We start from the raw sequence: 23,575 nt of genomic DNA, 5'->3' as shown, positions 1-23,575 counted from the left end.
ACTGCAACAGTGAATGCACTCAAACATCTACATTTATGGTAAGTGTGCACAACTGTACTTTCTGTAAAATAAAGCTATACAAAGTAAGTTCTAAACTGTGTACATTTAATGTACCATTGGGAGGGTACAGATCTCTTAGACTTCAGTTTGATATTTTATTAGTACTAGAAGTATTCTGATGAGCTGTAGCCACAAGTAATTGAATGGTTGAATGAAACTGTAGCTAATCTTGTATTTTGTTATATCCCTTCACACCCACTCTGCAGCACTGACCAACATCTTCAAATATGAAAACCCAATAAAGGTATTGGGAAAGCACTATACAAATATTCAGTATCTCATAACTGGAACCATCTCCCACTCAACATAAGAAACGTTGCACACCAACTCTTTCAGAAAAGATCTAAAAAATTGTCTAGCTAATTCATGGATTTGCCCTTGTCATGATCCCACAAAAACTCTTACCTCCTCTAACCCCCCCCCCCATTTCTTCTAATAACTCTTACAGGAGGGCTTGGCTTAAATAGTTTTTAATAAAAAAGTAAATAAATACTTGTTAGGTGATTTTTTTTTCATGTGTTGGTCTTTTTGTACGTATTTATAGTTATGTTCATAACCTGTTTTTATTTCTCAAATGTGTAACTGTTGTATTTTATTGTCATTGTTACTCCCATTGACTAATTGTTATTGCCGTTGACTGACTATTATACCTTTCTATAAGTTTGATTTTACTTATTTTCTTAAAATTGTATAACTACATAGGTTTTTTTTTCCTCTGGGCTCCACTGAAAATGGGCTTTAGCTCAGTTGGACCAACCTGGTTAACAAATGTCAAATAAATAAATAAATAGCTTACGATTTTAGTGTGAGTTCAGACAAAAAGGCATGAGTGTGAGCTAGCTACTGAATTTATTAATGAGAGCAACATTACATGTTAAACAAAAGCTAATGAGTGACAGGTCTGAAATAAACCAGACATATTTTAATGCCAGGTGGACTGATGCCTGAAATAGAAAATCCCAGATCAGTTTTGCAAATGTCAAAGCCAAAAGCTAAGCAGGTGTTACAGAAAAATGATGTAGTGTCTTAGAGATTGTATTAGGGATAAAATATTAATAGATTCATAGGTAAGTACTAGCCTAGCTGCCCTTGTGGGACACTTTAAGCCTAACCATTTTCCCTTTTGGTGCTTGAATTAAACTGTCCCATTTGGTGTTATATTAGTCTTAGCCATCCCACGGTCAATAATTATATATTACCCCAAGTGAGAATAACTGAAGTCATGCCATTGATAATTTGAGGAGACCCATGCATTGGATACAGTATTTAGGAGTTGCCTCTGTCCATCAGTATTTGGGGAGGGGGCAGTCCTGGGGTAAATTTTCTGTTTCCCGGCCATAGATCCAAGTTGCTCTTTAATATGGACAGGAATGAGCTTTGTTTTACATAGAGGGCGAGTCTGTTCCAGAGCAGCAGTATCCTCAGCGAGGTACCCTATTCCTCCAAACTGTTCTGTTGATATTGCAGAAGAGGTTACGATCCCTAGACAGAGTATTTTTATGCCATTTGACTTTCTGATCTGCAGTAAGTCTATCCGCATTGGGTCAGAAGATGCCTTGTATGTCAGACACAGGTCATCTCTAGTGGGCTGTAGGATACAGAGTATAGTGACAAAGCTTTGTGCTGGTCCATGTAGGGCATATTATTTAGGTCTTGTATCTGTGCAGTTGTTCCAGTTGTTGCATGTGTCAGGCCAGATACATGCTAAAGATGGAATTGTAAAACAGTGAGGTCAATCAAGTCAATGTAAACTTAACTTAAATTAAAAACAGTGAAAAAAAATCAGGTCTTTAACACAACTTTTTTTTTTTTTTTTGAAAAGCGACTACTTTTCCTTCTTCTTCGAAAACAACTAAAAAACAAAACAGTCCACACAGCCCTTACTTTAAAAATCAATTTATAATTATATATTATATATATATTATCACTGGCCAACTTTTTTTGTGTTTATTATAAAAAAAAATTCATTTATATATTTTTTTTTTTATTATGTTTACTTTTTTTTTTTTATAATTTAATAATGCATAACATATTCATTGTATAGTAATTTTAATTAATTAAAAGATGGAATTGTACTCAAGTGATTGGCCTGATGAGGGCTGAATAAAGGGAAACAATGACATCCTTTAATCTAGACACAGTCCCTTTGTTTATAAGCCGTGCAGTATAGAAGGAATTTCTTATGACAATAGACACTTGTTTCATAGTTACGTCACTGTCCGCATAGGTTCCCAAATCCCTAGGTCAACTCTTAGGGGTGGGCGTATTGCCAGTATGGTAGTTTCTTGGGGTAGGTGACTTCCAAAAGATACAATGATGCATTTTTTGGCATTTAGTTTCAGTTCATGATTTTGGCACCAGTTTTTTTTTGGGATAAATTTTTCTGCAGGATGACTGTCTTTTTCTTTTTTTCTTTTTTTTTTTTGGGGCGGGGGCATCAGAGTACCAGGTGTAAGAATATGTGGCAAGCTACACCTCTGCTATCGTGACCCCATAAAAATGTATATTGCTCAATAAGGCCATACATGGAGACATAATTCATTGCAAAAGCCTTTGTTTTAGTTTTATTAACTTCATTCCAAGCTTTCTCCAGATATCATCTCAGTATTATAAAAAAAAACCTTTTAAGATCTCAACCTCTGGACTTAAACAAATCATCAGTAAAAAAGGCTAGTTTGAGATGTTTGTCTTGCTCTTTATATCCTTTAATGTCTGATTCTTACATTTTTACAGCTAGTCATTTTGTACAGTTAGCAAATAACTGTGAAAAGGAAGAACATTCCTGCCTGGTACCCCATCTTAGCGCAAAGGGTCTTGATACATAAACCCTACCATTACTTTAACCTGGGAGCTTCTGCATAATTTTTCTATTAACCAGATATAGTTTGTTGAAAAACACATCTGTTCATAATTAAATGCATTCATAATCAAATGCAGAAAGGACCAGCTGGCTCTGTCAAATGCATTTCCAGCGTCTGAACTAATCAGTAGTAATGGTTCTTCGCTTAGTTTTATTTCTATTAGTATAACCAATCATTTATGTTATCAAAAGTTTGTATTCCATCAAAAAACCCACATTGCCCCCCCTGGGTTTGCTAGTATCATGGCTGCTCTCTGAGTAGGACATAAGGACCTTATGATCACAGTCAAGTATAGATAACGGTTTGTAAGATGTTGGATCTAGTGGTCCTTCTCTACCTTAGGGAGTACTACCTTCATGACTTCTTTCCATGTACCTGGGATTTGGCCACCTTCTATTATATTATTAAGCACAACATTCCACGCTAATTAATTGCTCCTCTCCCATTTTCCAAAGTTCATTTGTTATGCCATCAGGACCTGCAGATAATACCCGAGACTTACCCAGTAAGTAATGCCCTAACTTTTTTGCATGCTACATTCTTGTCTAATTCCAAAACATCTTCTTTGTCCAGCTTTATAATGGGAATCACTTTCAAAGTCCTCTTGGAGCTGTCTATCCAGCTGTGACATATTCTCCACCTCATATAAGGTAGCATAATAGCGCTGGAAGATGGCCAGTATCTCTTCAGGATCCTTAACAACCATTCCTTACTTTGTGCCTCTAAGAAAGCTGTCAGACCAAAATGTTGCCTGACAGTGTAGCTTTGGGTAGGAAACAAGTTTTGAAATGCTGAAGAATCCAGTTAAGAAGCACCACCATTAAAATACAGTGTTGTGAATAAGCTATTTGTGCTTCAAGTAGATGCCAGATAAACTTGTATGGGAGTTGTGATTCAACAACGGTTGTTCAAAAGCATTTATATTCTTAGTTCCAGTAGTGTAGAGGGACACAGTTCTGACTATAAACTAGGTGACTTGATTTTAATTAAGAGGTTCTGATAACTTGAAGCTTGCTGAGAAGGATGGGAGGGAGGTAGCTCTTCCTGTCCTCTTGGGTGATACTGAATATGAGCAACTAGGTGTTGCAGCAGTGGGGCCACAAGCATACGATCATGTACTACTGTTGTGCATATGAGCGTAACCAACGTGACCTCAGTAACAGGAACAAGCTTGCGCCAGCTGCAACTTTGAGTAACATAAGCAACATCTATTTGATAAATTATAAGTGAATGCTTTTTAGAGTCTTAAAGGTGCATGCAAATTATTGTCGGGTCTTTTACCCTTCCAGTAGCATACGGACATTGAGTGTGCCCATGCTGCCTGTGACCAGGAGTAACTAGTTGGCCAAACACTGGGGGATCTGTGGCTGAAGCAGGTAGAGTAACTGCTGCCAGCACCTAGTTCTCTGATTGTACCAAAGGTGATCTCTGGTGGAGAGGGAGGTAGTAAGATGCCGCACATTTCTCTCTAGTTTTACTCCCACAAGGTACCAGTTGGAATTATATAGGAATGGGCACATAACCAGTGTCACATTGCTTTCCCAAGTAGAAATGTGCTTTAAGGCTGCAGTCTACCAATATAAAAACATAGGCGTGTAGCATATCAGTATATGATGACGACAGTGTCTCTGTCTGCATCTGTTCTCCTAACCTGCTTGTCTGTTACTGACACTGTGGGTTCAGTTTTATCTGGAGAAGTTCAACACAGTGATAACATCTTGATGGTCCTTAGCAGCTGGCAAATGGAAATGAATGGAGGCAGTCAGGAAACAGCTAGAAGTATTGCTTATCAGGTGTTTCTTTGTGTCATAACAGTTAATGCATTGTGACTATCCTGTTACTTTGTTAGTAATTTAAAAAAAAAAACAACTTCACTCAAGTGCAGATTGTGTGTATTGATTTTATTCTGAATTTATTCTGCCATTAGAAACAATTTTGTTGGTTGAGAGAGGTCTTCTTATCAGTAGATAAATTCGGTCTTATGATTTAGGGGAGATAATCTGTTTCTGTAGTCATTCAAGATGTTCATCGTGTTTCACTGCTGCAGTCATTACACTTGGGTTATCCTGCTGTCAGGCGGTCCCGCAGTAGGCCAGAGTTCCAAAGTCTTGGTCCGGCGTCGGTTGCTGTCGCTTCTTCCTTGACGTCAGTACGCCAGGGGTATATAAGATGCAGCCGACGCCATTTTCTTCAGTCTTTCTTGCCACGTGGTGCCCGAAACAAAAGCAGTTTGCAAGTGCCGGTCGGCCGACTCCTGAGATTTTCGAATTTGAATTTCAGAACCAAAGTCTTCAATAAAGCTAAGTACCCCGTTGGGGAAACTTTTTCTTGCCTCAGACCAATGTCAGTAAAAGTTAATAATTGCATTTCTTGTGGGAAGCAAATACCTCATAAGGATTTTCATTCTTCCATGCCTAGGCTCAGACCACGACATCATTAGTTGTCAGTTTTGTGCTAGATTTAACAAGCGCACTATTAAACATCGGTTTGATTTTGCTCGCCATTATTTTGGCCGAAGGTTCAATTATACCATGCTGTCGGAACAACCGATGACCGGAATACACAAAAAACGCAAAGACAAAGATAAGGACAGGCATCCGAGGTCCAAAACCGATGATGAAGCCTCTTCTAGGCCAGTCGCCGGTTCTCAGCGAGGCGCTTTCGCAGCCCCTGACACCCGCTACCTCAGAGCCACAGGACCGCCTCCGACTCCCACGTGGAGATTTCTAGGCCTCTGCAAACTCAAGGTATTGGGCCTATGGAAATTAACCCCTCAGATGGGTTTGGAGCCGCTGAGCAGGGATCGGCTTCTGAGGGTGTTTTCAGACCTTCACAGCTTACCATCAAAATGACTGCTAAGTCTAAAACTCCATTAAAGACAAAGAAACAAGTACAGCATTCACCTGGACAGGCCTCCATGCCTAAAAAACAGATGCTCAAAATGGCCAAAGGCCTAATTACTCTGATCAGGGGTTCCCATCCCCCTCCTGATAAAAGGCCTAGGCAGGATACAGACTATGATTCCTCTGACCAGGTTTCCATTTTTTCTGACTCCTCTTCAGACCAGGGATACTCTTTACCCCCCTATGAGGATTCTGATGCTGAAGAATCAATCCCTTCAGCCTCTCCTCCCGAGGATCATTCTTTTGGGGAAACTTTACATACCTTGAGGGAGTATTTCCATTGGGAGAGCCAGGATTATTCAGAATCCAGGAAAAGGCTCAAGAGATTTTCTTTTATTGCCTCAGCACAGGCCCCTTGCTGTTCCGCCTGTGTTAGATATTGTGGATGATGTGTTCTCTGAATCCAGTTTAACCCCTGATTCTTTGCCCCCCAGCACCAGTCAAGCCAGATAGGTACTACAGAGGCCCTGACTCTCACAAATTTCTTTTATAAAAACCCTGCTGCTGACCCAGAAACTATTTCTCAGGGTCCCAAAGGGGTAATGGCTTCCACTGCTAAAAATCCAGTTCCCTCTTACAGGGATTCTAGAGCATTAGATAGATGGGGGAAGAAAGTTTACACTTCTGCAACTTGAGCAGTAAGGGATTTAAATTGCCAGTTCCACATGATTAAATACCATCAATATTTAATGTCTCTGTTAAAACAGAAAATGCTTACAAGCTCAGAAGGTCCTGACTGTAAGGAAATGCAGGATTTATTGCATGCAGCTGAACAAGTGGGAAAACATACTCTGCAATGTGGTTTTGATTCATTAGAGGCTTCTTGTAGAGCCACAGTTACAGGATCTGTGATTCGAAGGCATGCTTGGTTAAAAGAACAAAGTTTACCTGATCATGTTAAGGCAAAATTATTGGATGCTCCTTTACAGCATGATATCTTGTTTGGTGTTAAGGCAGAAGAGGTATTAAAGAAAATGGAGGATAAGGCAAAATCTATGCAAACAGTGAAGGATTTCTTACAGGTACAGCCACCTCGATTTAGCAGAAGTTGGCCTTCTAAAAATTGGTCTTTTCCAGTGTCAGACAGACCACAAAGAGGCAGATACAGACGCCCAAGAGGCAGATCTCAGCCCCAAGGCTCTTACAGACCACGACAGTGGGGTGCTTCATCCCCAAAAAGAGGAGAAGACAAGTCACAACCTTATAGGAAACAGTCCCAATGACTTCCCCCTTCAGATGCCAAGCACTTACCTTTTGGCAGCTCCCTTAGGGGGAAAAGTAGCACTTTTTTCACAAAATTGGCATATAATCACCCAAGACAAATGAGTTCTGAATATTGTGTCTCAAGGTTACAGGTTCCACTTTCACACTCTACCAAGGCCAAAAGGAATGCCAGACCTGCCACAAAATCAATGGGCAGAGGCACAAAAACAAATTACAACCCTCATGGACATGAGAGCTATTCAAAAAGTGCCACAACAGGAACAAGGACAAGGATTTTACTCAAGACTTTTCTTGGTCCCCAGAAAGGACAAAGCCTGGAGACCCATACTGGACCTATCTACTCTAAATACTTACCTGGATGTTCAAATTCAAAATGTTGACACTACAGCAACTTCTTCCCATGCTGGGCAAGAAGGCTTGGCTTGTTACTTTGGACCTCAAAGAGGCATACCTGCATGTCCCAATCAGACAAAATTTCAGAAGATACCTCAGATTCATAGCTGGCACAATGCATTACCAATTCTCTGCACTGCCCTTTGGCTTATCTACTGCGCCCAGGGTCTTCACAAAATGCCTGGCACCAGTAATTGCATTTTGCAGACAAAAAGGAATTCAAATATATCCCTACTTGGACGACGGTCTTATTCAAGCAGAGAGCAAAGACATTCTTCTAAACCATCTGGCGTTTGTAAAAAGATTGCTAATTTGCCTAGGGTACACAGTAAACAGAAAGAAGTCAAAACTAGTGCCCTCACAAGAGATAATATTCCTGGATGCCAGCTTAAATACAACGGCCCAGATGGCTTATCTCATGCCAGACAAGTAAAGACAACTGACTCAGTACTTTCAATTGATGGCAACAAAACCCCAACTCCCTGCAAGAAAAATTCTGCAGGCCTTGGGGTTCATGGTGTCCTGCATATTAGTAATACCATATGCCAGACTGCATATGAGGAAATTACAATGGTACCTAAAAAGTGTTTGGACTCAACACTGTCACAGTTTGGAAACCATAATACCACTTATTCCCTGCCTAAAACAGGAGTTTTGATGGTGGGCACAGGCATGTCACCACAACAAGGGACAGCCTTTCACTTTACCCACACCCAGGCAGACACTAACAACAGATGCTTTGGATTACGCCTGGGGAGCACATATGGCAGGAAAATGTAATCAGGGCAAGTGGGCCGCAGACCAAATGCATCTTCACATCAATCAAAAAGAGATACTAGCTGTACAAAATGCCCTAACAGCTTTCAAGGACCTTCTGCATCCAGGACAACTATTACTAAAGACGGACAACACCACAGTTATGTGTTACATAAACAAGCAAAGGGACACTCATTCTTATCCCCTCTGCAGACAAGCCATGACTTTGTGGAACACAGCACTAACCTATCAAGTTCATCTGCAAGCACAATTCCTGCCAGGAAAGAAAAATACTCTGGCAGACGACTTAAGCAGAAACATCATGGATCCTCACGAGTGGAAATTAAATCCAAAAGTATTCAGCATGATAACACAAACATGGAGGTGCCCAGACATAGATCTTTTTGCCTCCTCTCTGAACTGCCAACTACAGAAATTCTGCACAAGGACTTACCACACACAAGCATGGAAAGTGGATGCTCTCTCGTTCAGCTGGAAAACCCTAAAAGCTTATGCCTTCCCACCACTGTCTCTCCTTTCAAAGGTACTCCTAAAAGCCAGACAAGAAAGGCCAAAAATGATCCTGATTGCCCCAGACTGACCATGCCAGCACTGGTACCCAATCTTAAAGAACTTGGCTCAAGGCCCAGCATGGATTTTACCTCAAATTCCTCCTCTTCTGACTCAACAAAACAATCCGATCCTGCACAGCCAGCTCAAAACCTTAAACTTGGCTGCATGGCAGATTACTTAGCCAAGCAGCCAACACCTCTTTCTAAAGCGGTTATGGATGTCATTTTGGAGGCCAGGAGGCCCAGCACCAGGAAATCCTACTCAGAAAAGTGGAAGAGATTCTGCGCCTGGAACCAGGCTCAAAGCTTTGACCCTCTTGTTCCAAATATTCTTCAGATATTACAATACTTAACTGAGATGCTGGACAAAGGCCTATCCTTTTCATCCATTAAGATCCACGCCTCTGCCATCTCAGCTCATTACAACATGGATCCTCCTATATTCTCTCATCCATTATTAAAACAGTACCTCAGAGGGGCTAAAAACTTAAGACCGCCCTGGAGAGCACCAAACACCAACTTGGGACCTCAATTTTGTCTTGGAAAAACTAACTTTACCTCCTTTTGAGCCAGCCAGTTCAGCAGAATTAAAATATGTGTCATGGAAAACTGCTCTGCTTCTGGCAATAATCTCAGCACAAAGAGTCTCAGAGTTACAGGCACTAATGGCAGTGGAACCTTTCATCATTTTTCATCAGGACAGGGTTTCTTTAAGAACAAACCCTACATTTATGCCAAAGGTGGTATCCAGTGTGGCTCTTAACCAAACTATTCACTTGCCAACATTTTATCCAAATCCCCAGAATAAAGGGGAGAGACTTCTGCACTCATTGGACATAGACAGGCAGTTACGCTTCTACTTGGACAAAACAAAAGCTTTCAGAAAAACTGAGCAATTGTTTGTAGCATATGCTGCAGGATTACAGGGAAAGGCTATTTCAAAGCAGACCATTTCTAAGTGAATAGGACACTGTATCCATTTCTGCTACACACAGCATGGAAAAACTGTACCTAGCAACATTAGGCCACATTCCACCAGGGAACAGCCACTTCAACTGCCTTCCTAAGAGGAGTACCTACCAAGGATATTTTGGAAGCTGCAACTTGGAGTTCAGTGCACACCTTCACCAAGCATTACCACTTGCCTCTTTACTCTAAATCCAGAGCTGGCTTTGCCACTGCAGTGCTGCAGGGCCTCATAGCCACCCCGAATCCTTTATAGACCCAGCCACCCAACCTCAGCTTTGGGATTCAGCCCAAGTGTAATGACTGCAGCAGTGAAACACGATGAACATAGTACAGTTTTGTACCTACCATAAATGTAGATGTTCGAGTGTATTCACTGCTGCAGTCCAGGTTACCCTCCCTCCATCCCCACTTTCTTAGCTGGGACTTGTCTATACCTTTCTACCCTATACAACCTATGTGGTGTATTTGCTTGTATCTGAAGGTATTGTTTTTATTTTTTATGTATTTTTTTATTAGCAGTAATTATTGCCTACCTATTTGGGGGTACCTGACATCTGGGGCAAGAAAAACTGAAGAAAATGGTGTTGGCTGCATCTTATATACCCCTGGTGCATTGATGTCAGAGAAGAAGTGACAGCAACCGACGCCGGACCAAGACTTTGGAACTCTGGCCGACTGCGGGACCGCCTGACAGCAGGATAACCCAAGTGTAATGACTACAGCAGTGAATACACTCAAACATCTACATTTATGGTAGGTACAAAACTGTACTTTTTTCTTTCTTGACCTGTGCCCAAAGTGGTTTTATTTGTTTCCATATTAGACTTATTCCTCCATCACCTTGAGTCTAACAACAGTAGGCTATAGCCATGAAAACTACCTTTTCAGCTATATACTCTGTCTTACTCTATTTCTTTCTAATTTGAATATTTTTTTCTCATTTTAGCCAGGAAGAGTTTTTATGTGTATGCTGGAATTCTGTCCTTTCTGAACCTGTTACAAGGAATAGGCAGTGCGCTCCTGTCTGCTGATATAATAGAAGGACTGTGGTAAGTGCTTGTAGAATGTTTTATTCAGCCTGTTTGAAGTGTAGCTTGATACTGGGGTGTTTTTGTTTGGCTTGTCCTCTGTTCTAGATCTGCCTTTGTTGCAAATTTGACTTTTGAGTCTCTGGCTGTGTAGAATATAGGGAGAGAGAAAACAACTAACTCTGGATCAGCTAACAATAAGGGCACTGGTGGAACTGGCGAAGTAAAAAGGGAATGAGTAGCTAATGCCAGTTATACAACTTGGGGGTAAGAGGACAGTCTGGTCCACCATAGTGCTGGCACCTGCTGAAAAGAGAGAGGTGTACAGAATGCAGTTTGTGGACTTGAGATGTGCTGTTGGCTTTGCCAAGCCAGATTCATGCAGTAACCTTCAAACATGCACGGGCTGGAGTGTGCATGCTCACTGGGGAAAGAGTAGCAGCCTGTCTAGGAGAAGGCATGTCAGCCACCATCATTAAATTGAATCCAGGCAAAACAGACTATAGATACATGGATGCCTGGTTGATATTCACGGCATGACCAGATCTTGCCGGATGGGGGAATGAACCAGGCAAGTCGCGGTGTCTACGGTGAGCAGGCACATAGAGCAGTAAGAAAAGAATATTAAATTAGAATTCCTGTTCAGAAACAAAAAGGACATTACATTTGCACCTCCAGTATTGCAAGAGTTAGGTGCAGTGATGCCCCACGAAGTCCAGAGAATTGAGAATAATAATTAGGCCCCGTAACCTCAACCCCTAATCTGACAGATAACTAAAAAAGTCCATGTAGTAAACTTTTCATGTCAAGTTCCAGGGGCAGGGGTGGCAGAAGTGGATGGTTCTACTCTGGGAAAATACATTGTGATTGGCATCTGACTCCTTTGCCTGTTCATTTCTTTAAAAACATTTGTGTACAGAATAGGAGTTCTAGAAATTTTGCTGGTTAAGTAAAGCACTAACAATTCATGAATAAGTGGATCAGTGAAAGTCAAATTAGTAAACGTGGAGGTGCAACTGTAAATGATTGCTTGGCGTACTGCTGACCATATCATTTGCTTGTGCTCATTTTAATTACTGGTTGACTTCCCACTCTGTATGGAAGTCACCTAGAACTAGGAAGAGATGTGGGTATTAAGGAATTAGCAGCAGTCTAGGCTTACATGTAGAGGGGGAGGTGCCCGGATTATAAGGGTACTTTACTAGCAGAGTAAAGTCAGCAGGTTTTATATGCTAATGTTTATGAACTTGTACTTTCAGTATCATCAAGGAAGAATAAAAAACAAGCCAATGGCTGCTGCTGTAGTGTACCATGTAGCTAACAGCATTCAGCCATCAGGGTAGTTTGACCTGCCCTTTTGACTGTGCCATCAGAAGGATCTTGGGAACTGACTGGCAGCTATTGCTATATTTGAAGCTGGTAAATTACATTGTGATATTTGCTACTATCCAGAGCCACTTAGCATATGACTTCTTGAGTAAATTTTTAGTGTTTGGTGAGCTGAAGAATATTTCATTGGTTCCGGTGATCTAGGTATGGAGGCTGTGACTCTATGTTTCCCTAAATTTAAGATCGTTTACATTCAGATGCGCTGGGGTATGCAGTAGAAAACACCATCTCCAGTGTAATTGTAATAGTTATGAAGGCAGCAGGAACACATTGTAATTGCCACCCACATTAAACACTTTTGACCAGATTTTGCATCATATTCTTGGCCTGTTCCATGTGTGGCAAACATTTGAAGACTGCAATCACTAAGTAAGATTGCTAAGGTTTTAAGAGGAACAGAAATAAAAAGTAATTTTGACTTGCACTTGATACCTGGATAGAAAAGTGTGCATTACAGTTGTATCCGCACCTGTCCACTATCTCATTAAGAAATGCATAGCATCTCTGTGCTTGAATGGCCTTTGAAAAATTGCTCACTCACTCACTTTTTTATATGACTGTACCTTTTTAGATATATAAATCACCTAAACACAAGAAAGTATCAATTTATCATATTCTTTACAGCAACTTTCACCATATATAAATAAACTGGCATTTGTGTATGAAAGTGGTGTGGGTATTAAGAGCATGGGCAATTTTTTTTTTGTGATGATCTGCTACTTAATTACACTAATTTTTTTTGCATTTAATTTTATTATGGTTACTTACAGGACTGCACTGAATTGGCATTAGTTTTTATTTAATGGTTGCCAATTTCAATTTTGCAGTGGTTGCTTACAGAACTCTGGTTTGTGAGTTGCAGTCAACTTTTATGTAGCTGCATGCCTACCAGCTTTTCAGAGAGGCCATTCAAAACATAATATTCAATCTGATATTGTTAATCCTCGTTCATTCCTTATGTATGGGTATCGGTTCCAACCTTGGAACTGAGCCGGCCATTTTCCAAGCTCGCGTCAGCTACAAACTCTCGAGCTAAACTCTTACCCATAATCGCCCTCTCCCTGTTACCTCAGATTTCATTTGCTGCATTGCCATTCGGTCGTGTCAAGCTGCTTCTCTTGAGCTAAGTATAAATATTTGTTGTCAGACTAGTAAAATATATAACTTTTTCTGTCAGAAAAGGTTCTATTTTGTTGTCTCTTACCCTATTGCATTTAGCAGCCATATTTTCTTGAGTTTTCTTCTCTTTAGTCTACACCTTTTACCGCAAGGTATTTCTCCCTTACCATCATTGGTAATCTTCCTTTCTTCATACCTTTGGGTATTCCTTTGTACCATTGCTGGTACCCTTTCTACTGTTTCATTTTTCTGTCATGGCAGATAAGAAAGGTAGTCCGGGATTTAAAAGGTGTTCTGATTGTGGACACAAATTACCTACATCAGATACACACTCTTTGTGCGTTTATTGCTTGGGGGTTTCCCGCTTGTCTGTTGACCCACCCTGTGCTATTTGTAAAAATTTTCTAACAGAAGCTTGTTAGAAAGGAAAAATAAGTTGTTGCTGAAGGAACTTCTCAAATCTCCATTTTCAGAGGCTATTTCTGGGTCAGAGGCTTCAACCCCCCTCCTAGAGCCCATAAGAAAATTTTGGATAATCCTACTAAGGCCAAGTCTTTGCCTTCATCCCCGGCTGGGGACTCCCGCCAACCAAGACCTAAAAAGGCTAAAGTTTCTGCTCCAGAGCTCACTCAGTCAGCCCCAGTGCTTTCAGTGCCTAGACCTTTTGCACCGAGGCCTTTGGCACCATCAGTGATCTCGGCTCCGTCTTCTCCTGTAGCCTTTATTATATCGGCACCGAGGGGCTCCTCGGTTCAGACTATTACGACTACTGCATTGGAACCGACCGTTCAGTCGGCGCAGACCTTGACCACATCGGCTCCGACATCTTACTCTGAACAGATGTCTCAGTTATTGGCTCCAATTTTGTCGGTTCCAGCTTTGGTACCAGCAACCACTTCGGCACCAATCCTTGGGTCAGTGCAGACTGTGACCTCTGCACCAATGATTACCTCAGTGCAGACACCCGTAATCCAGTCTCTCTCGGCACCGTTGTTCTCGGTGCGGACTGGTGAGGTGGGCACCGAGCTTGTCTCTTCTGTGGACAAACCTGTTTCTCCCTCAGTCTCCGTGAGGTCCACTAGAAGCCTTTCTGAACACGACTTGTTGCATCTTGTGGATCAAGTGCTTCTGGCCAGAGGTATCCCGCCCGCCAGGACCTATCCTTTGGGAGGTGATAACCCATCTCCAAAGACCCCTTCTTATTCTCCTCCTTCATTACCTTTGAAGTCCATTGATATAGCACAGTCTTCCCCCTCTGCAGTTTCCTTTATGGATCTCACTAAGGAACCGTAGTTGCCTTTGTGGCAGGAGAGTTTTGCTACGACCCAGGATGACCATTGTGACACGCGTAATTTGCTGTTCCACAGCCATCCGGGGACTTTGAGTCAGCAGGCTGAGCCACTTAGGGGAGGGGTGACCCCTGTCCTGGACACTCACCCCTCTTCAGGTGGACCAGCCTTTCAACTGATGGAGAAGGCTCTGGCTTTTGCTGATGATACTGTGCTGTCTATCCCCCCACCCTCCTCTGGTGCACTGTTTTCACAAGTCGCACCTAGCGGACACCGGGTGCAAGGGCCTCAGGACATATTCCCACAGGAAACCCCTTTTCCGCTGTCTTCCCCAGCTTCTCCCTCTGAGGAAGTCCACCGGAAAAGTTTGTGTAAGAGGAAGCACATGGACTCCACAGAGGAGTCCCTCACTGAAGACACAGACTTTGAGGGGGAAGGATCCCCTCGGTCACCCTCTGAGGTATCCTTTGGTGATATCCTCGAAATCCTTAAACATAAAGGTGACTGGCAGCCCTCTAATCCAACCTCTGAGGAGTCTGTGTTCCTGCAGGCCTTTCGCGCCTGGCCCCCTACCTCCTGCGTTACTCCACCTGCTGATGAACTTGTCCGGCTCATCGTGCAGCGTGAGTGGAAGGCTCCTGACACCGTCGAGGCTATTCCCCAGATGCCAGATAAGATTTTGTCGTCTCCTGCTACGGATCCCCATTGGTCTAAAGGTCTTCCTGTGGATGCTGTGGTGGTGGCGGCCACAACAAAAACATAAAGGTGGACAGGCCATCAAGAAGATTTCTGCGCTTCCATGTGGGAGCCAGTCACTACCAGTTCAGAGTACTGCCCTTCGGACTCTCTACAGCCCCCAGAGTGTTCACAAAGTGCATGGCAGTCGTCACAGCTCACTTGCGACTACAAGGATTCCAGGTGTTTGCATACCTAGACGACTGGCTCATTTCCGCCCCCACCAGACATCTACTGGAAGAAGCGCTGGCATACTCTCTCCTCGCTGCAGAAAGGCGAGGCATAGCCATAAACTGGCAAAAATCCAATCTCCCCCCATCTCAGTCCACAGAATTCATAGGGGTTATCTTGGATACAAAGAACTGCAGAGCTGCCATTCCAGAGCACAGAATTCTAAGGATAAAGCAACAACTGATTCCAATCCTTTTAAGGGAGAAATCTACAGCTCACTCTGTCCTACAACTGTTGGGTTCCATGGCAGCCTCTGTCACCATTGTCCCCCTGGCCAGGTTTCATATGAGGCTTCTACAATGGCTACTGTTCACCCAATGGTATCCTTTTCAGCATCCTCTTTCAGCCAAGATTCAAGTAACCCACAGGTGCAAACAGGATTTAAATTGGTGGATGACACACAATCCATCCCACTGGTCTCGCCCCTTCTCCCCTCAGCAACCCAGGGCCACAGTGACCCCGGATGCCTCCCTGATGGGGTGGGGGTGGGGCTATGTCAGGGACAGACAGTCCAAGGCACTTGGTCCGAATTGGAGGCCCAACTGCACATAAATGTTCTAGAGCTGAGGGCAGTGCTTCTGGCGTTGCAAGCATTCCCATCCCCTGCTGCCGTCTGGGACGATTGCAATTCAATCAGACAATGTGCCGGTGGTCTGGTACATCAACAAGCAAGGTGGAACCAAATCTTACCCCCCTTTGTCAAGAGGCCATGAGGATATGGCAATGGGCGATGGCTACCAACCGTTTTCTTCTAGCAATGCACATTCCCGGGAGTTCCAACATGATAGCAGACAGACTCAGCAGGTGCAGTCTTCAACCTCACGAGTGGTCCATGAATCCCTTGATAGCGGTGGAGATCTTCCACCGCTGGGCCTGTCCTTACTGCGAACTCTTTGCATCCCCGACCAACTACAAATGCAGCAACTACTTCGCCCTGATTCATCCTCCGGGACAGTCACCCAGGGACGCTCTAGTCCACGATTGGCTCTCGGGTCTTCTTTACGCATTTGCACCCTTTCCCCTCATTCCCCAGTTTCTGAAGAAAGCCTGTCAGTTGAAGAGCAAGGAGATCCTCATAGCACCATACTGGCCTCGACAGATTTGGTTCCCCTTCCTTTGGCCTCACCTACTAGATCGACCATGGATTCTTCATCCAACCCCGGAGTTGATCTCACACCCACAAAACCTGATTCATCCCAACTTGAGCAGCCTGAAGCTCACGGCTTGGCTACTCCAATTCCCTGGATTGCCAGGCAGAATGATCTTTCTTTACCAGTACGTGATTTTCTCATTGCTTCTCATAAGTCTTCCACTAGAATTACTTATCTGAGCAAGTGGAAAAGATTTACCTGTTGGCTGAAAGATAAACAAGTAGACCCCTTTTCAGTACCAGTGTCGATAATACTAGACTATCTGGCCAACCTGTTTCAGTCGGGGTCTATCGGCCTCTACCATTAGAGTTCATTTGGCTGCAATTTCTAATTTTCATGAGTGTGTCCAAGATTCCTCTTTTATGTCCCATAAATTGTGCAAGACCTTCATAAAAGGTGTGAATCATCTGAAGCCACCTTTTAGAGAACCTATTCAACCATGGGATTTATCATTAGTTCTACAAGCTCTGACAATGTCACTTTTCGAACCAGCCTTTTCTTGTGACCTCAAGTATTTGTCATGGAAAACCTTGTTTTTGGTCGCTATTACTTCTGCCAGACGTATTTCTGAACTTCAAGCTTTATGTATCGAGTCCATACTTGATTTTTCATAGAGAGAGAGTGTCTCTGAGAACTAATCTGTCATTTCTGCCCAAAGTGATCTCTGAAATTTCCATTAATCAAGCCATTGAATTGCCAGTTTTCTTTCCCAGTCATTCAAACAGAGGGGAGTATTGCCTACATACCCTAGATATACACAGGCAAGTCTGTTTTTACTTAAACAGGACTAAACCCTTTCGTAAATCTGACCAGTTATTTTTGGCCTTTTCTGGACCTAGATTAGGATCTGCTGTTGCTAAGGTCACATTAGCTAGATGGTTGGAGGACTGTGTGACCTTTATTTATACACAACGTAATATCTCATTGCCTACTACCATGAAAGCTCATTCAACAAGGTCGGTGGCAACTTCTGCTGCCTTCCATGCCAGAGCTTCTTTACATGACATCTGTGCAGCTGCAACTTGGGCTACGCCTCATACCTTCATCAATCATTACAAATTGGATTTGGCCTCCAGGGGAAGAGCATCTTTCGGTTCTGTGGTGCTCAGGAATGTTTTTCCTCCCAGGAATAGAGGTAGCTGGGGACCCTGTCCCATGCATAAGGAATGAACGAGGATTAACAATATCAGATAAAGAAGTTATGTCTTACCATAACATTCCATCTGTAGTGTTGATCCTCCTTCAGTCATTACGACCCTCCCTCCTTCCCCCTCCTGTGGTTTCAAGGAGATCTCATCATCCAGTTCTCTTAGGTTATTTGACCAGAGGTAGCCTCTACCGTCTTTGACTTGCAAACTCAATCTGAGGTAACAAGGAGAGGGGGATTGGGGGTAAAAGTTTAGCTCGAGAGTTTGAAGCTGATGCGAGCTTGGAAAATGTCCGGCTCGGTTCCGCGGTCGGAACCAATACCAATGCGTAATGACTGAACGAGGATCAACAATACAGATGGAACGTTATGGTAAGACATAACTTCTTTTTTTATAACAGAATTCATGAAATCAGATATAATTTGTTCAATTTGTTTGCAAATTAGGCTTGTAAGTGTGATAAGTTTGTAGTTTCTGGGGTCTGATGCAGGGCCCCCATTTTAGAGTGGCATAATGACAGCCTTTTCTTATACGTCACTAACTTACCCTGTGGGTATACATACACTGAACAATTTAGGTGGGGTTCAGAGAAGGCTTTGTCGGTGGTGTTGATTAATCAGCTACGTATATTGTCCTTGTCCAAAGAGGTGATTTTTTTTTTAGGTTTAGAATGCGCAGTTAGGGCATGCTCCATAAAAATCTTGGAGGAGGAAGGGACTCAAAAATTTGTGGAACTTCAGTTTCTGGTTCTGGTGTGAAGTTGACACAATTTATCTGCAAGTACATTAACAATATCTTTAAGGTTGGAGTAGGTAATGCCATTATGAATGGCTTCAGAGCATTGCTGTGTTAGTTTTTTTAATTATTTTAAATTATGATGTAGTTAGAGGGATTAATGATTATCCTCTCCTTTGAATGTTAATCTTGATTCATGTTCTGTATTGATTTTCCAAATGAAAGTAATCAGATTTTTGCTGAGCTTTTTGATAGACTTTAATATCGGTAGATTTGATTTATTATAAGTCTTAATAAGGTTTTTTTCTTTTACTGTGGAGCTTATTAATGCTGGTATTCCACCATGGTGGCTTATTTTTGTGTTCCCTATTATATTTCATTCAAATTAGCAGAAGTAATGCGTGATTGTCTGGCAGAGCAGGGAACTTGAGCGCTAAGCTGTTATAGGGTGGTCAGAGGAAGTAGCTCTAAGTTTGATCCTTTCCCGTTCATTTGCGTACTGAGCAAGTCACTTAACCAGACAGTGCTCTCAGGTCACCCTTGAAAAGAGACAGCTGTGTTCAGTGGGCTTTACCCAGTCAACAAACAGATAAAGTAAAATAATTAAAAATAATTTGTGACTTCTTGGTTTATTCTGTTTAAGATGGAAATACATTGTTTGTCGTATGTGACAACTGAAACTACATGGAGGGCTGGAAATCTTGCATTTCAGTTTTTGACAACTCTGTATATAGTTTTAATAGGTTTGTCTTTTGAAGTCTGTGAATTCATAAATGTTCACTTGGTAGATGTCGATACTGTGGAAGAGACTACTGATTTGTGATTGTATCTGACCAGAGGTGAGGACACTATAGGCAATGTTAAAGAGGATGACTTCAGGTAGATTCCCCTACAGTGGGCTGGTTTCCTATTTGTACAAAGGTATTAGCATTTACTAAGTCTAGGCATATTTGTGTGTATCTAGCTACAACTTTTGTGGTATCAGTGCTCCAGTTAATCAATGGATAGTTAAAATTAGCCATCAAAAATGATTTTTTTATTTACACGTAGTTTAGTAAGTATATTTAGAGATTTTTCAGTGTCCTCCAGTGCCATGCAAAGTTAGTAAGAACAGGCTGTGAATTGATAATTTGTATTGTTTAGGGTAATATGAAGATGTTCTTCGCGTTTCACTGTTGCAGTCATCACATTTGGGTTATCCCTGCCAGGGTAGCTCTCAGTCGGCCCGAATACCAGAGGCTTAGTATTTCTGCATCGATTGCTGTCTCTCCAAGACTGACGTCAGGTCATCAGTGTTATAAATTATGGAAGCTGATGCCATTACTTCAGTCTTTCTTGCTGAGTAGCCCGAAGCAGAAGCAAGTTTGCACAAGTGCCGGTTGGCCGCTACCTGAGTTTTCCATTTCCGAATTGAAGTTGAAGTCTTCTAAAGCTAAGTACCCCGTTGGGGATCCTTTTTTCTTGCTCTAACCGATGTCAGAAAAAGTTAACAATTGTCTTGCCTGTGGAAAGCATTTACCACACAGAGATTTTCATTCTTACTGCGTCACTTGCTTAGGCTCAGACCACGACGTCCACTGCTGTCACTTTTGTGCTTTGCTCAACGCCAGAACTATACATAGTCAGGCCCTTATTGTAGTTAGATATTTTCGCTCTCAGTCCTCTAATTCCGATATGGCTTCGGTAAGCCGTCCAACAGCAGATCTTCCGAAAAAACGTAAAGATAAAGACAGAGACAGACCGTACAGGTCCAAAACTGCCCACAACACTTCTGTTAAGCTAGTCGTCAGTTCTCCAGTCCTCAGTGAGGGGCTTTCGCACCCCCTGAAGCCTGCTTCTGTGGATTCGCAGGCCACTACCGAGACCCTTTCAGAGTCCGGTATGCCGCGAGACTCTTCATCGACTTAAGGATCCTGTGGATGTCTCTACCTTTGATGGGTCCGGAGCCGCTGAGCAGGCACAGTCTTTTGAGGAAGTACTTTGCACGTACTATTCTTGACACAGACTGAATTCTTTCGCATCTACCTTTCTTTCAAAAACTACAGAGTTTCTAAGGCCCAGGGTATGAACCACACCCGAGAAACTGACGACCCAATCTCAGGCACCTGCTTCCTTGCCTCAGTCACAGATGCTTAAAATGGCAGAAGACCTTATAATGCTCATCAGGGGAAGCCGGGCTACCCCTTCCAAATGAAGAAGACACTTGTTCCCAGTAGTTTTATCTGAACAGGAGTCCGGTGGCTCTGATGCATCTGAATATGAAGATATGCAACCCCTCTCAGCTTATGAGAATTCTGATGCAGAGGAATCCTTCAGCCTCTCCACCCGAGGACTTTTCCTTTGGGGAAACCCTAGATACCTTAAGGGAGCATTTCCAATGGGAATGTTAGGACTACCTTCAGTCAAAAAAGAGACTCTGGGAATTCTTATATCTTCCACAGCACAGACCTCTGTCCATTTCTCATGTCCTGGATGTTGTGGATGATGTTTTTATGGAATCCAGTTTGACTCCTGACATCCTCCCTCCTGCTCCCAGGAAACCGGACAGGTATTACAGAGTCCCTGACTCTCACAAATTTCTTTTCAAAAATCCAACTGCTGACCCCTGAGATTATCTCTCAAGGACCTAAAGGAATTAAAGCAACTTCTGCTAAGAATCCCACCCCCTCAGATAGGGATTCCCGTGCGTTAGACAACTGGGGAAAAAAAGTATACACCTCTGCTACTCTTGCTATTAGAGCACTAAATTGTCAGTTCCATATGCTGAAATATCTGCAACATACCATGGAACTCCTCAAACAAAAATATTTTCTTTTCTTGCTTGTGCAGAAAATAAAGCATTACAATAGTTAATGCGATATGCAAGTGAAGTAACTAAGCACACCTTACAATGTGGTTTTGACACCCTAGAAACATCTTTCAGGGCAGCAGTCACTGGTTCAGTCCTTAGGAAGGCATGCTTGGCTTAAGAAACAGCCCTTGCCAGACTATGTCAAATCCAAATTATTGGACGCATCACTGCACAAAGACAATTTATTTGGCATCAAGGCAGAGGAGGTCTTAAAAAAGATGGAAGAAAAAGCTAAATCTATGCAGACAGTTAAAGACTTCTTGCAGGTCCAGCCACCGAGGTTTAGTAGGCATTGCCCCTCCAAGCACTGGTCCTTTCCTGCCCCCTCCAGGTCAGCTCAGCCCAGACCCTGGGGAATCAGGCCCCCCCAGACAGCAGCCCCAGGGAATGCAGGGATCTAAGCAATGGAGCTCCTCCACTTCAAAACCAGGGAGTGTTAAGCCACCCACTGGGGTAAGAACTCACAATGACTTTACACTTCCACCCCCTCCCTCTGCCCACCTGTTCTTGCCCCTAGGAGGAAAACTCTCCTTCCACGCAAGCACCTGGGCCACCATTACCAACGACTGCTGGGTCCTCAATATAGTGTCCCAGGGATACAAATTTTATTTCCACACACTTCCAACCCCAAAAGGGTTCCCAGATCGTCCCCCAAACCAGTGGGCAGAGGCCAGAAAACAAGTCCTTTCCCTGCTCCCTGTGAGGGCAATAGAGCATGTTCCTACAGAACAGGTAGGCCAAGGTTTCTACTCTAGATTATTCCTGGTACCCAGGAAAGAGGGCACTTGGTGCCCTATCCTCCATCTGTCCATTCTAAGCACTTTCCTGGTGATACCAAAGTTAAAATTTCTCACCCTCCAGCAACTTCTGCCTATGCTCTCCAAGGATGCTTGGTTAGCCACCCTAGACCTAAAAGAGACATACCTACACATCCCAGTCAGAGAATCTTGCAGGAAATATCTATATTTCAGAGCAGGATCACTGCACTTTCAGTTCTCTGTGCTTTTCTTTGACTTGTCCACTGCTCCCAAAGTTTTCACAAAATGCCTGGCTCCCGCCATTGCTTTTTGCAGACAAAGAAATATTCAAATTTACCCATACTTAGACGACTGCCTGATTCAGGCAGACAGTCAGGAAAAGCTTCTAAAGCACCATGACCTTTATAAAGGACCTAATGGACCTCTCTGAGGCATACTATCAATGAAAAGAAATCCAAACTAGTACCCACGCAAAAGATTGTATTCCTGGGAGCAAGCCTGGACACGGCATCCCAGATGGCATTCCTTACACCAGAAAAACAAACCTACCTAACAACCTACTTCTGTCATCTAGCCACCAGACCCCAGTTATCCGCAAGGAAAATCCTGCAAGCTCTGGGGTTCATGGCTTCTTGCATTCTGCTCATTCCATATGCCAGACTGCATATGAGTAAACTACAGTGGTACCTAAAAAGCCTTTGGTGTCAACACTCCCAAGACCTGGAAACTCTTATACCAATGATACCTTGTTTAAGGAAAGATTTTCTTTGGTGGGCAGCAGCATGCTACCACAACAAGGGACTACCCTTCTCACAACCCCATGCCGCCCAGACCCTCACCACAGACGCATCAGACTATGCTTGGGGGGGCACACCTGGACAGCAGGTGCATTTAGGGCCAATGGAGCCCAAACCAAATACATCTGCAGATTAACCAAAAAGAGATGTTAGCTGTTCAGCAAGCTCTGAAAGCCTTCAGACCCCTACTCTCCCCGGGGCCTCTACTGATCAAAACAGACAACACCACTGTGATGTGGTATATCAACAAGCAAGGAGGGACTCTCTGGTACCCTCTGTGCAGGCTCGCCATGACCCTTTGGCACACTGCCTCAGCCATGCAGCTACACCTGTTAGCACAATTCCTGCCAGGCTCTCTAAACTCTCAGGCAGAAATCTTAAGCAGAAATCTTCTGGACCCACATGAGTGGCAGCTAGACCAAAGACCCTTCACCCTTGTAACCCGGAAATGGGGCACCCTGAAGGTCGACCTCTTTGCTTCCCACACCAACCATCAGCTCAGCAAATTCTGCACCAGGGAAACCTCACAGATAGGCCTGGAAAGTGATGCTCTATCCTGCCAGTGGATCAACCTCTCGGTCTGTGCATTCCCCCCTCTACCGCTCA

General features: G+C 43.1%; 1 protein-coding gene across 1 annotated transcript in view; it reads left to right on the top strand.

The window, feature by feature from the left end:
* TPRA1 (transmembrane protein adipocyte associated 1) overlaps nt 1–23,575 on the top strand; it is a 1,152,100-nt gene that overhangs the window by 1,024,039 nt on the left and 104,486 nt on the right. Inside the window, exon 9 of the mRNA XM_044078540.1 lies at nt 10,685–10,787. Within this exon, the coding sequence (XP_043934475.1) occupies nt 10,685–10,787 (103 nt within the window). The remainder of the gene's footprint in view (nt 1–10,684; nt 10,788–23,575) is intronic.

This window comes from Protopterus annectens, chromosome 7.part1, assembly GCF_019279795.1.
Source record: "Protopterus annectens isolate FY-2018-M chromosome 7.part1, PAN1.0, whole genome shotgun sequence".
Classification (NCBI taxonomy): Eukaryota; Metazoa; Chordata; order Ceratodontiformes; family Protopteridae; genus Protopterus; species Protopterus annectens.
Note: the sequence above shows the minus strand (reverse complement) of the source record. Positions and strands in the feature narration are given on the sequence as shown.